General features: G+C 44.2%; 1 protein-coding gene across 1 annotated transcript; it reads left to right on the plus strand.

Annotated features, from left to right (window-relative positions):
• Window positions 1-257: 257 nt before the first annotated feature.
• LOC115157414 (fizzy-related protein homolog) lies at window positions 258-12,085 on the plus strand. The gene is made up of 13 exons (XM_029705640.1): window positions 258-434; window positions 1,834-1,904; window positions 2,793-2,921; window positions 3,303-3,366; window positions 3,505-3,635; window positions 3,790-3,872; window positions 4,020-4,203; window positions 4,352-4,417; window positions 4,655-4,757; window positions 4,973-5,157; window positions 9,591-9,824; window positions 9,984-10,181; window positions 10,363-12,085. Exons 2-13 carry the CDS (start codon window positions 1,836-1,838, stop codon window positions 10,402-10,404), a joined length of 1,488 nt encoding a protein of 495 aa, XP_029561500.1. The 5' UTR covers window positions 258-434; window positions 1,834-1,835; the 3' UTR covers window positions 10,405-12,085.
• The last annotated feature ends 1,933 nt before the right edge of the window (window positions 12,086-14,018 follow it).

The following is a 14,018-nucleotide window of genomic DNA, read 5'->3' on the forward strand; positions in this document are numbered from 1 at the left end:
GTGGGTTCGATTCCCACGGGGGGGCCAGTACAGAAATAAATAAATAAATAAATAAATAAATGTATGAAATGTATGCATTCACTACTGTAAGTCGCTCTGGATAAAAGCGTCTGCTAAATGACTAAAAAGTAAATGTAATGCTTAACCCTATCCGGACCGAAAAGCTAAGCGGTGACTTTGTGGCTGTGCTAACTAGTGGAAACCCTCTGTTCCCTTGACGACGTAAAATGTGTGATTCAAAAACAGTGACGTCACCGCGCCATTCCCATGTTGCTTTGCGAATCGCGTCGAGCGTTTGTTCGATTTGTTGGTCTAAAATTTTGTCTCTGTCTGGGCTAGAGAATAAATAAAATTGATTTATTTTTCAAAAAATCTCGCCAAACAAACAGTCTCAAACTTGGTGTATAACTGAGAGTATTTGACGACGCTGCACGGTAGGTCAATCTGAAAAATAATTGTGTGAGAAACAAGTTCGAACGTTTGGAGATAAACAATCACAATAGCTAGCGTTAGCTAGATAGTGCTAACTTTTAGCCTATTCAGCGTGCTAATGGTAGTCTAGCTACTATCAGTGGCCTTATCTAATGGTGTTTAAAAGTGGCGCTCACGTTTGCTCTCTTGTCTTGTACTACGTTAGCTAGCTATTAATGCCTAACTAGCTAACGTTAGCTTTGTAGCTAGCTAGTGCAACGAGCACTCAGGTTTGTCGACTAATTAGCTAACGTTAGCTGTCTACAACATCGATTAGTATTTATTGAGCAGACTAGTAGAGCTCTAATACGAAATTCCAAGAAATCTGCATATTTCCATTCCTTCATCGAGATACATGAACGTGACAAGCGTAGTGTTAGTTATGGGATGGAAGTGATGTTCACCCGTTCTGAGGCCTTCTGTCAATGGGCTAAGTTTACAGGTCATGACATCAATAAGCAATGTCAACAGGTTTCTGATGATACTATATACACAACAAGCACGACAGAAGATAAATCGAGATTAGTGAACCAGCTGGTCAAGTCTCCACACAAAACGACCCCAATAGTTAGGTACAGTTTCCATAAGTCAAAGCAGTGCCATGAATCTGAGGTGTTGAGTTTATATACACCACGCAGTATCATATAGTAGTGGTTCCCAACCTTTTTGGGCTACTGTACCACCAAGTTATTTTTTCTCTGCCAGGAGTACTGCTGAATTCAAGTCAATTTTACCAGTAGGCCAAGTACCCCCTGTGGATACAGGCAAAGTACCCCTGGTTGGGAACCACTGTCATAGAGGCAGCAGGTAGCCTAGTGGTTAGAGCTTTGGGCATGTAACCGAAAGGTTGCTGGATCGAATCCCTGAGTTGGCAAGGTGAAAATGTGTTGTTATTCCCCTGAACGAGGCGGTTATCAAGGCTGTCATTATAAATAAGAATTTGTTCTTAACTGACTTGCCTAGTTAAATAAAAAACAATATATTTTTGAGGATCTGTGTAGATGACAATGTTTGTGAAGTTATATCCATGCTGTATCTTTTCTGGGGTGAATTTATAGAGGGAAACGGAACAAAATGAGGAGCGACCTACCTGCATTTGTCCAATAGAAGCTCAAATTTTGTAGCAACATGTTTGCTACAGTGTCCAAATAATGAGTTGGCCTACTACATCCCTGTTGTAGGGTGGCAGGTAGCCTAGCAGTTAAGAGCATTGTGCCAGTAACCAGAAGGTTGCTGGTTCAAATCCGCGTGCAGACTAGGTGAAAAATCTGTAGATGTGCCCTTAAGCAAGGTACTTAACCCTAGTTGCTCTGGATAAGAGTGTTCACTAAATGACTGAAATGTAAATGTGCTCCTTTACAGACATGGACCAGGACTATGAGTGTCGGCTGCTCAGGCAGATCAACATCCAGAACGAGAACGCCAGCCCTTTAGTAAGTGCATAGACTCAATAAAAGTTGTGTATTATTCTGGATTGGCTTGTGTTGCACAATATCATTCAGTATTGAGATGGCATATGATGTTCATAGATGCCAACATCTAGATGTATTTGTCTGAATTGGTTGGCACACTCAGCTCACAGCATAATGTTCAGGGATTTCAAGAGTAAGTTGATGGGATGTAGCGTATGGTCATCTATCCAGAGATACAAATCCCCTGAAAGTAGGTCAGGTGTACCAGTAGGCTGTCCTAGAGAACCAGTCTGTGTATTATTTTCTTGCTAAACTATATCATACATACATTTAGCCTAAGCAGAACACACTGTCAGTGTTTGAAGTTGATAGCTACTGAACAAAGACTATATAGATTTTTTCAGATTAGTTTGACAATAATCTGATACTGGCTCCTCCCTTACATGTTTAATAACAAAACTGCTTTGTGAAGACTAAAGAGGGTGTCTAATGTGTGACACGAGAGCTTTGTTGTCCAACAGTGTGTGAAGTCTAAAAGTTACGGTTTTATTCAATTAGTCGCTCTGTCAGGTCCCCTGATGTTTTGTCTGCATTAAAACCACCTCTCTGATTGACCCTTCCTGTTTACTTTACGTCAAGTTTCACCCCTCCTCTCTCCCTGTGGAAACCCATTAGAAAATAGGCATAGGCTACATCTTAGAGTATTCCTTTTAATTGTATCTCTATTGAACACCTCATCCATGAATCACGAAATCCCCTTAGTTAATTGTTTATCTCGCTTGGGCTCTGCGGATCTCATGAGATATTAATGTGCAATGATTGTCATTTTCTAATCTCTCGTGGTTACATTTTCCTCTCTGTGGACGAGTCCCTCTCTGACCCTGTATCCCCCTCTCTCTCCCCATGAAGAAGGCCATAGATACAGTACGAGCCCTGACACCCACCAACTCCCCCCTGTCGTCACCAAGCAAACATGGCGACCGCTTCATCCCCTCCCGCGCCGGCGCCAACTGGAGCGTCAACTTCCACCGCATCAACGTGAGTCCCCCCGCAATGCACTTTGGGATTTTGTTTTGTGTCTCAAGTTTTATATCTGTGTTGATCGTGTCACTTGCTGGGTTTCTGTTTTCTGTCACCCTAATGAAGGGTGTTGTAGCTGCACCATGTCGGTGCATTTAACATTTTTTGCTATGCATTAAACGATAAAGGCTTTTAAAATTGTTCCACTACATGAGAGTGCCTTGATTACTTCTGGAAGTTTGGTTGCAAAGGCTTTTCCGGCATTGTTTACTATCCAGCATCAAATCATCTATAGTATTTCACCCCATGATCAAAGAGCACCTCATGGATTAACTATAAACCAATAAAGCGCTCCTCTCCTGTCTCTACATATTAGTCACTGTTAATGTTGTTGTGTAGGAGAATGAGAAGTCTCACAATCAGAACAGGAAGACAAAGGATGGCACAACAGACACTAGCAAAGGTAAGCCTCTTGACTCTGTTGAATTTTTTGTGTTTCTGTAGTGTGCATTCATTCTGTTTTACTCATTCATTCTGTTTTACTCATTCATTCATTCATACCCATTAAAATTGAGATGAACATATCCCTCCCTCCTTCTAGCGGACGGCCTGGCGTACTCTGCCCTACTGAAGAACGAGCTGCTGGGGGCAGGCATAGAGAAGGTCCAGGACCCCCAGTCAGAGGACCGCCGCCTCCAGCCCTCCACCCCCGCCAAGAGGAGCCTCTTCAGTGTACTTAACATAGGCCCTTATACATTCTGTTGGAATAGCGTCTTTTTCAAAGCTACCAGGGGTAGTGTATTGTGTGTGCTGCAGTTTTAATTTGTGTTAGTCGTACAACATGTTTACCTTTGATACTAAATATGCCAGTTGTTTGTGTTTACAGTATTCTGTCAGTGCCAAACGATCTCTACCCGAGGATGGCAACACAGTGTCTCCATACTCCTTGTCTCCTGTTAGCAGCAACAGGTATCCACCACTTTCACTTATGCATTGGTTTTATATTATATGGCTAACAGTGGCGTTCTAGTTCTCCTCTCATTCCATTATAATGAGTCTTTTCTGTGTCACATTGAATGAGTCATCCGTCTTGTCTCCTTATCTCCCTCCTTGTAGTCAGAAGCTGTTACGGTCGCCTAGGAAACCCACGCGTAAGATCTCTAAGATCCCCTTCAAGGTGCTTGATGCTCCGGAGCTGCAGGATGACTTCTACCTCAACCTGGTGGACTGGTCCTCCCTCAACGTCCTCAGTGTCGGCCTGGGAACCTGCGTCTACCTCTGGAGCGCCTGCACTAGCCAGGTGTGTGTGTGTGTGAATGTTTGTGTGTTATCACACTGAAATCAGTGACACTGTCTCCGTTTATCGCAAATGCCTCTCTCTCGTAAACTCTGTCATATGATGTGAGTTGGAAATTGACAATCTATGGATTGTGTCTTTTGGTCTTCAGGTGACGCGTCTGTGTGACTTGTCAGTGGAAGGGGACTCTGTCACGTCAGTGGGCTGGTCAGAGAGGGTGAGTCTGTGTGCTTTAACTCCTACGTGTTGTCATGTTCACCCCTTATTTACAGTTTACCCTATACCTCCAGGGCTCTGTAGTCCTGGCTCTATACGCTTCATGGGGTGTGATGGATATGCTCTGATACCATGTGTGTCCGGTTATTGTACTCTTCTGTGTGTGTGTGTGTGTGTGTGTGTGTGTGTGTGTGTGTGTGTGTGTGTGTGTGTGTGTGTGTGTGTGTGGTTTCTCAAGGGGAACTTAGTAGCGGTGGGGACTCATAAGGGCTATGTACAGATCTGGGACGCAGCAGCAGGGAAGAAACTGTCAGTACTGGAGGGACACACAGCCAGAGTGGGTGAGTAGGAGGAGGCTGGCTGTCCTACAGAGAGAAGAGGAGAGCTTCTCCTCTGAGTCAGAGGAACGGTAGTGCTGAAACCATAGAATATAATATTTACTAATTCTATTGCTATGGCTTCATCATTAAATATTCATCCTTTAGTCAAAAGAAAACTATGAAAACTGACTGCATTTCAGCTGTTTTAATATTTTTTGCAAAATATTTCTCTCTAGGTGCGTTGGCGTGGAATGCCGACCAGTTGTCGTCTGGCAGTCGTGACAGGGTTATCCTGCAGAGGGACATCCGAGCCCCGCCCCTCCAGTCAGAACGCCGTCTCCAGGGACACCGACAGGAAGTTTGCGGCCTCAAGTGGAGCACAGACCACCAGCTACTGGCCTCAGGGGGAAATGACAACAAGGTACACACAGCACAGACCACCAGCTACTGGCATCAAATCAAATCAAATTTATTTATATAGCCCTTCGTACATCAGCTGAAGTCTCAAAGTGCTGTACAGAAACCCAGCCTAAAACCCCAAACAGCAAGCAATGCATGTGAAAGAAGCACGGTGGCTGGGAAAAACTCCCTAGGAAAAACTCCTGAGAAAGGCCAAAAACCTAGGAAGAAACCTAGAGAGGAACCAGGCTATGAGGGGTGGCCAGTCCTCTTCTGGCTGTGCCGGGTGGATATTATAACAGAACATGGTCAAGATGTTAAAATGTTCGTAAATGACCAGCATGGTCAAATAATAATAATCATAGTAATTGTCGAGGGTGCAACAAGCACGTCCGGTGAACAGGTCAGGGTTCCGTAGCCGCAGGCAGAACAGTTGAAACTGGAGCAGCAGCATGGCCAGGTGGACTGGGGACAGCAAGGAGTCATCATGCCAGGTAGTCCTGAGGCATGGTCCTAGGGCTCAGGTCCTCCGAGAGAAAGAAAGAAAGAGAGAGAGAGAATTAGAGAGAGCATATTTACATTCACACAGGACACCGGATAAGACAAGAGAATACTCCGGATGTAACAGACTGACCCTAGCCCCCCGAAACATAAACTACTGCAGCATAAATACTGGAGGCTGAGACAGGAGGGATCAGAAGACACTGTGGCCCCATCCGATGATACCCCCGGACAGGGCCAAACAGGCAGGATATAACCCCACCCACTCTGCCAAAGCACAGCCCCCACACCACTAGAGGGATATCTACAACCACCAACCTACCGTCCGAAGACAAGGCCGAGTATAGCCCACAAAGATCTCCGCCACGGCACAACCCAAGGGGGGGGCGCCAACCCAGACAGGAAGACCACGTCAGTGGCTCAACCTACTCAAGTGACGCACCCCTCCCATGGACGGCATGGAAGAACACCAGTAAGTCAGTGACTCAGCCCCTGTAAAAGGGTTAGAGGCAGAGAATCCCAGTGGGAAGAGGGGAACCGACAAGGCAGAGACAGCAAGGGCGGTTCGTTGCTCCAGCCTTTCCGTTCACCTTCACACTCCTGGGCCAGACTATACTTAATCATAGGACCTACTGAAGAGATAAGTCTTCAGTAAAGACTTAAAGGTTGAGACTGAGTCTGCGTCTCTCACATGGGTAGGCAGACCATTCCATAAAAATGGAGCTCTATAGGAGAAAGCCCTACCTCCAGCCGTTTGCTTAGAAATTCTAGGGACAATTAGGAGGCCTGCGTCTTGTGACCGTAGCGTACGTGTAGGTATGTACGGCAGGACCAAATCGGAAAGATAGGTAGGAGCAAGCCCATGTAATGCTTTGTAGGTTAGCAGTAAAACCTTGAAATCAGCCCTTGCCTTAACAGGAAGCCAGTGTAGGGAGGCTAGCACTGGAGTAATATGATCAAATTTTTTGGTTCTAGTCAGGATTCTAGCAGCCGTATTTAGCACTAACTGAAGTTTGTTTAGTGCTTTATCCGGGTAGCCGGAAAGTAGAGCATTGCAGTAGTCGAGCCTAGAAGTAACAAAAGCATGGATTAATTTTTCTGCGTCATTTTTGGACAGAAAGTTTCTGATTTTTGCAATGTTACGTAGATGGAAAAAAGCTGTCCTTGAAGCAGTCTTGATATGTTCTTCAAAAGAGAGATCAGGGTCCAGAGTAACGCCGAGGTCCTTCACAGTTTTATTTGAGACGACTGTACAACCATCCAGATTAATTGTCAGATTCAACAGAAGAGCTCTTTGTTTCTTGGGACCTAGGACAAGCGTCTCTGTTTTGTCCGAGTTTAAAAGTAGAAAATTTGCAGCCATCCACTTCCTTATGTCTGAAACACAGGCTTCTAGCGAGGGCAATTTTGGGGCTTCACCATGTTTCATTGAAATGTACAGCTGTGTGTCGTCCGCATAGCAGTGAAATTTAACATTATGTTTTCGAATGACATCCCCAAGAGGTCAAATATATAGTGAAAACAATAGTGGTCCTAGAACGGAACCTTGAGGAACACCGAAATTTACAATTGATTTGTCAGAGGACGAACCATTCACAGAGACAAACTGATATCTTTCCGACAGATAAGATCTAAACCAGGCCAGAACTTGTCCATGTAGACCAATTTGGGTTTCCAATCTCTCCAAAAGAATGTGGTGATCGATGGTATCAAAAGCGGCACTAAGATCTAGGAGCATGAGGACAGATGCAGAGCCTCGGTCTGACGTCATTAAAAGGTCATTTACCACCTTCACAAGTGCAGTCTCAGTGCTATGATGGGGTCTAAAACCAGACTGAAGCGTTTCGTATACATTGTTTGTCTTCAGGAAGGCAGTGAGTTGCTGCGCAACAACTTTTTCTAAAATTTTTGAGAGGAATGGAAGATTCGATATAGGCCGATAGTTTTTTATAATTTCTGGGTCAAGATTCGGCTTTTTCAAGAGAGGCTTTATTACTGCCACTTTTAGTGAGCTTGGTACACATCCGGTGGATAGAGAGCCGTTTATTATGTTCAACATAGGAGGGCCAAGCACAGGAAGCAGCTCTTTCAGTAGTTTAGTTGGAATAGGGTCCAGTATGCAGCTTGAGGGTTTGGAGGCCATGATTATTTTCATCATTATGTCAAGAGATATAGTACTAAAACACTTTAGTATCTCCCTTGATCCTAGGTCCTGGCAGAGTTGTGCAGACTCAGGACAATGGAGCCCTGGAGGAATACCCAGATTTAAAGAGGAGTCCGTAATTTGCTTTCTAATGATCATGATCTTTTCCTCAAAGAAGTTCATAAATTTATTACTGCTGAAGTGAAAGCCATCCTCCATTTGCGAATGCTGCTTTTTAGTTAGCTTTGCGACAGTGTCAAAAAGAAATTTCGGATTGTTCTTATTTTCCTCAATTAAGTTGGAAAAATAGGATGATCGTGCAGCATTGAGGGCTCTTCGATACTGCACGGTACTGTCTTTCCAAGCTAGTCGGAAGACTTCCAGTTTGGTGTGGCGCCATTTCCGTTCCATTTTTCTGGAAGCTTGCTTCAGAGCTCGTGTATTTTCTGTATACCAGGGAGCTAGTTTCTTATGACAGATGTTTTTAATTTTTAGGGGTGCAACTGCATCTAGGGTATTGCGCAAGGTTAAATTGAGTTCCTCGGTTAGGTGGTTAACTGATTCTTGTCCTCTGACGTCCTTGGGTAGGCAGAGGGAGTCTGGAAGGGCATCAAGGAATCTTTGGGTTGTCTGAGAATTTATAGCACGACTTTTAATCTTCCGTGGTTGGGGTCTGAGCAGATTATTTGTTGCAATTGTAAATGCAATAAAATGGTGGTCCGATAATCCAGGATTATGAGGAAAAACATTAAGATCCACAACATTTATTCCATGGGACAAAACTAGGTCCAGAGTATGACTGTGGCAGTGAGTAGGTCCAGAGACATGTTGGACAAAACCCACTGAGTCGATGATGGCTCCGAAAGCCTTTTGGAGTGGGTCTGTGGACTTTTCCATGTGAATGTTAAAGTCACCAAAAATTAGAATATTATCTGCTATGACTACAAGATCCGATAGGAATTCAGGGGGAAATGACAACAAGGTACACACAGCACAGACCACCAGCTACTGGCCTCAGGGGGAAATGACAACAAGGTACACACAGCACAGACCACCAGCTACTGGCCTCAGGGGGAAATGACAACAAGGTACACACAGCACAGACCATCCGGCTACTGGCCCCAGTGGGAAATGACAACAAGGTACACACAGCACAGACCACCAGCTACTGGTATCAGGGGGAAATGACAACAAGGTACACACAGCACAGACCACCAGCTTCTGGCCTCAGGGGGAAATGACAACAAGGTACACACAGCACAGACCACCAGCTACTGGCCTCGGGGAAATGACAACAAGGTACACACAGCACAGACCACCAGCTACTGGCCTCAGGGGGAAATGACAACAAGGTACACACAGCACAGACCACCAGCTTCTGGCCTCAGGGGGAAATGACAACAAGGTACACACAGCACAGACCACCAGCTACTGGCCTCAGGGGGAAATGACAACAAGGTACACACAGCACAGACCACCAGCTACTGGCCTCAGGGGGAAATGACAACAAGGTACACACAGCACAGACCACCAGCTACTGGCCTCAGGGGGAAATGACAACAAGGGACACACAGCACAGACCACCAGCTACTGGCCTCGGGGAAATGACAACAAGGTACACACAGCACAGACCACCAGCTACTGGCCTCGGGGAAATGACAACAAGGTACACACAGCACAGACCACCAGCTACTGGCCTCAGGGGGATTACAGGACAAACACAAACCTCTTGAATAGCTATTGTACACTCCTGCTTATATCCTTATCCTATGGCATTAACTTCCCAGAAAAATAACAATCCCTCCCCATAGCTGCTGGTATGGAACCACTCCAGCGTTCTCCCGGTGCAGCAGTACACGGAGCATCTGGCAGCAGTGAAGGCCATCGCCTGGTCCCCCCATCAGCATGGCCTGCTGGCGTCTGGAGGGGGCACTGCCGACCGCTGCATCCGCTTCTGGAACACCCTGACAGGCCAGCCCCTGCAGTGCACCGACACGGGCTCCCAGGTCTGCAACCTGGCCTGGTCCAAGCACACCAACGAACTGGTACGTAGGTAGGGGCGGCTTTTTAGGGTCATTCTGTGGGAAACAAAAATGTGTATGAAATGTGATATTTTCCATTAATTTGGCACAAAGACAGGCCCTTTTTAAAGGAAATCATTTTGACTCCTAAACATTTGTGACTAAAATCCTTTTTACCTCCAGGTAAGCACACACGGCTACTCCCAGAACCAGATCTTGGTGTGGAAGTACCCCTCCCTCACACAGGTGGCCAAACTCACAGGCCACTCCTACAGAGTGCTTTACCTGGCCATGTCCCCAGACGGAGAGGCCATCGTCACAGGAGCCGGAGACGAGACGCTGCGCTTCTGGAACGTCTTCAGCAAGATGAGGTCCACCAAGGTAGCCAGACACCTCATATTGATTGGGGACATAGATTTTTGTGCTGCCTGTGCCCCATATAAAGTCTACCTTTTAAATGATTTTGTTACCAATAACAACCCAATAAGCAAAACCACTGTCTCCGCTGATATAGAGGATTGTAGTGTTTTAGAGATCTGACCCCTGCTCTCTTCCTCTGCAGGAGTCTGTATCTGTTCTGAACCTGTTCACCAGGATCCGGTAGCCAGAGGGGCGCAGCTGTCCGGCAGGGGAACAAGCGGGGTGGGGGAACAAGCCCATAGGGAATAATGTACTGCACACAACAAGTCCAACCCCTTATCTCTTCCTAGGCCTCTGGTAGGCTAGGGTCCTTTCACATACCCAAGGCCAGGTCGTCAAGCCGATAGAGGAGTCTTCTTCCACTGCCTCACCGCCCATCATAACCAGTGTGACATCACAAGGCCACACCCTCATACAGTAATATTGGTGCTTTCCCAGGAAGAGGAAGAAGAGGACTCTGGAACTTTCCTTTCCCCCAAGTGATTCTGTTTTTTGACAGACACTGTGTGCATACCTGCCAAATACGAAGTTTGTCCTTTTATTGAATGTTTATTTATTCTTTTTCTTTTTTAAAACATTGTTATCACGTGTCGTCTCCAGTCTGCTTCTGCAGCCTGTGGGTTTTGTTTTCTGTGTGTGTTAATGTTACGTGTCAGACTTTGTGAAGAGCCTGATGCTTTTGTGTTTGTGCCTGCCTTAAAGGGATAGTTTACGTCTATAATCAAGCTCATGTTTTCACCATTGACGGTATAGAAATGTATGACATGCTTTGACTTCAGGGTGAGCTGTCCTGTACCTGTTTGTAAACTAGTGATGGTTAACCCTAGGGCTTGAGAGGTGGGAGCTCACTGTTTTTTTGCATGTTGTAGACCATTGTAATTTATTCACCTTGTAAAAACACCTTTTTAAGTTTGAAGTGTGATGATGCGTGGTAATAATTATGGCGGAAATCTTATGTTTTTTTAATTAGAAAAAAATCTGCAATTGTAATTTGAGCAGTGGCCGCAAACAAACTACATATACTCACTTAGTTATTATCTGTAAATCGTATTGTTTTGGCAGTTGTCTTTTTACATTTTTAACCAGTTTCTATCTTTAACCTACATTTACCTAGACACATTTCACATTATTGCTGTCTTGAGTTGCAATTGCACTCAGTGTGATAATGGGCTAGTAGCATTCAAAACAGATGTAAATAACTAGGCATAACCTTTGCATTGAGACTTATACAAGAAAGAAAAAACTGAAATATCAAAAGTAACATTTTTAATCTTAATCAGGTGAACTTTTTTTCCTGGGTGTAGCAGTAACTGAAAGTCACTGTAAAGAAAAAAGGAAAGATGTTGATGGCCTCTTAAAGGCATTACTAGTGCATTGTGCTGTGTCTGTGGTAAAAAAGAAAATAAGGATATATTTAGTCCATGGCACTTATCTTTTTCCTCAGCTTATATTTTGTTCTTGACTCTAAGCAGATGTGAAAATATCTCATTTTGTTTTAATTCATTTAAAAGAAATGTTTAGGCCGATTTTTCTAGTGATTATTTTTCATTTTCTCAGTTTGGATGTGGTGTTGGCGTGACCTGGTGTGCCATCTTTGAATGAGTGGTATTTATTTGAGCTGTGTAAAAGTGTCCATTAGTACACCCATAGCTTGTTCTGAGAGTTGAATATTATCTGAGAAAGGTGGAACGCTGATCTGTTTGGTGTATATAATAGCTCCAGTCCTAAATAAGCATTTGTACACCTTTTATGCCACTTAGAAACAAATAAATACAAAGAATGCTGCCAACTGGAAATGCCTAAAGAATGTTATGAAGATAAATATTTCTGTACTGAGAGAAACGGAATAAAAAAAAGTGATTGTATATAAGGTTTTCGAGTGTACGTTTTTATCATCAACTGTGTCTGAATGGGAATGTGGAGCATGTGTAATCGTATGATCAACTGTGTCTGAATGGGAATGTGGAGCATGTGTAATCGTTGTATGATCAACTGTGTCTGAATGGGAATGTGGAGCATGTGTAATCGTTGTATGATCAACTGTGTCTGAATGGGAATGTGGAGCATGTGTAATCGTTGTATGATCAACTGTGTCTGAATGGGAATGTGGAGCATGTGTAATCGTTGTATGATCAACTGTGTCTGAATGGGAATGTGGAGCATGTGTAATCGTTGTATGATCAACTGTGTCTGAATGGGAATGTGGAGCATGTGTAATCGTTTGTATGATCAACTGTTTCTGAATGGGAATGTGGAGCATGTGTAATCGTTGTATGATCAACTGTGTCTGAATGGGAATGTGGAGCATGTGTAATCGTTGTATGATCAACTGTGTCTGAATGGGAATGTGAAGCATGTGTAATCGTTGTATGATCAACTGTCTGAATGGGAATGTGGAGCATGTGTAATCGTTGTATGATCAACTGTGTCTGAATGGGAATGTGGAGCATGTGTAATCGTTGTATGATCAACTGTGTCTGAATGGGAATGTGGAGCATGTGTAATCGTTGTATGATCAACTGTGTCTGAATGGGAATGTGGAGCATGTGTAATCGTTTGTATGATCAACTGTGTCTGAATGGGAATGTGGAGCATGTGTAATCGTTTGTATGATCAACTGTGTCTGAATGGGAATGTGGAGCATGTGTAATCGTTTGTATGATCAACTGTGTCTGAATGGGAATGTGGAGCATGTGTAATCGTCAGAACGTGTGGAATAATGCCTCGAGACACATCACTATTGCTGAAGTGCTTTGATTGATTGCTGTGTGTGATGAATATCGTACTATGAACTGAAGCCCTCTGTTAGATGGCTCTTGTAGCTGTCCTAATGCAAAGGAATGACCAGAGGGCGTTGTCTCCTACAGCAGCAGCCTCATCCACACCCCTGTTCCATTTCCTCACCAAGATCAGGCTGTAGTTCGTGCAGGTTTTTGTTGCCATTTGATTCAAAATAATCATTTGAATGTACAGCATGGTCTTACAGACTAGATGTAACATAGCAAATGTAAATCTAGGAAACTGAAATTAGTAGGCCTATGTTACGTATGGTTACGTAAGACAGAAGGTTACTTAGGTTAAAAATGAAAGTAGGGTGGTCGTATAATGCGAATGTCTAGCAACCCAAAGGTTGTGTGTTTGAATCTCATGTACAATTTTAGCTAATTAGAAAATGTGCAACTACTTAGCATGATAGTTAACCTTAACGCTTTAACCTGACTCCTAACCTTAACCCTAACCGCCAGCTGAAGTGTTGTGGTTGCAGGTTCACCTGCATCATCAAAAGCCTATTATTTTAGGGTGTTGCTATAGGCCACCAAGTGCTAACAGTCAGTATCTACACTGAACAAAAATATAAACGCAACATGTAAAGTGTTGGTCCCATGTTTCATGAGCTGAAATAAAACATCCCAGAGATGTTCCAAATCTCTCAAAATTTGTTTACATCCCTGTTAGTAAGCATTTCTCCATTGCCAAAAGAATCCATCCACCTGACAGGTGTGACATATCAAGAAGCTGATTAAACAGCATGCTCATTACACATGTGCACCTTGTTCTGGGGACAATAAAAGGCCACTCTAAAATGTGCAGTTTTGTCACACGACACAATGCCACAGATGTCTCAAGTTTGAGGGAGCGTGCAATTTGCATGCTGACTGCAGGAATGTCCACCAGAGCTGTTGCCGGAGAATGTAATGTTAATTTCTCTACCATGAGCCGCCTCCAACCTCATTTTAGAGAATTTGGCAGTACGTCCAACCGGCCTCACACCGCAGGCCACGTGTATGGCACTGTGAT

The sequence above is a fragment of the Salmo trutta genome, chromosome 21 (genome assembly GCF_901001165.1).
Source record: "Salmo trutta chromosome 21, fSalTru1.1, whole genome shotgun sequence".
NCBI lineage: Eukaryota > Metazoa > Chordata > Actinopteri > Salmoniformes > Salmonidae > Salmo > Salmo trutta.

Bases quoted from the DNA above. Each gene is read 5' to 3' on its own strand.
- LOC115157414 (XM_029705640.1), top strand. From the start codon at position 1,836: ATGGACCAGGACTATGAGTGTCGGCTGCTCAGGCAGATCAACATCCAG. The intron at 3,367-3,504 runs GTAAGCCTCTTG...CCCTCCTTCTAG, and splicing joins CACAACAGACACTAGCAAAG to CGGACGGCCTGGCGTACTCT. The intron at 10,182-10,362 runs GTAGCCAGACAC...CTTCCTCTGCAG, and splicing joins GCAAGATGAGGTCCACCAAG to GAGTCTGTATCTGTTCTGAA.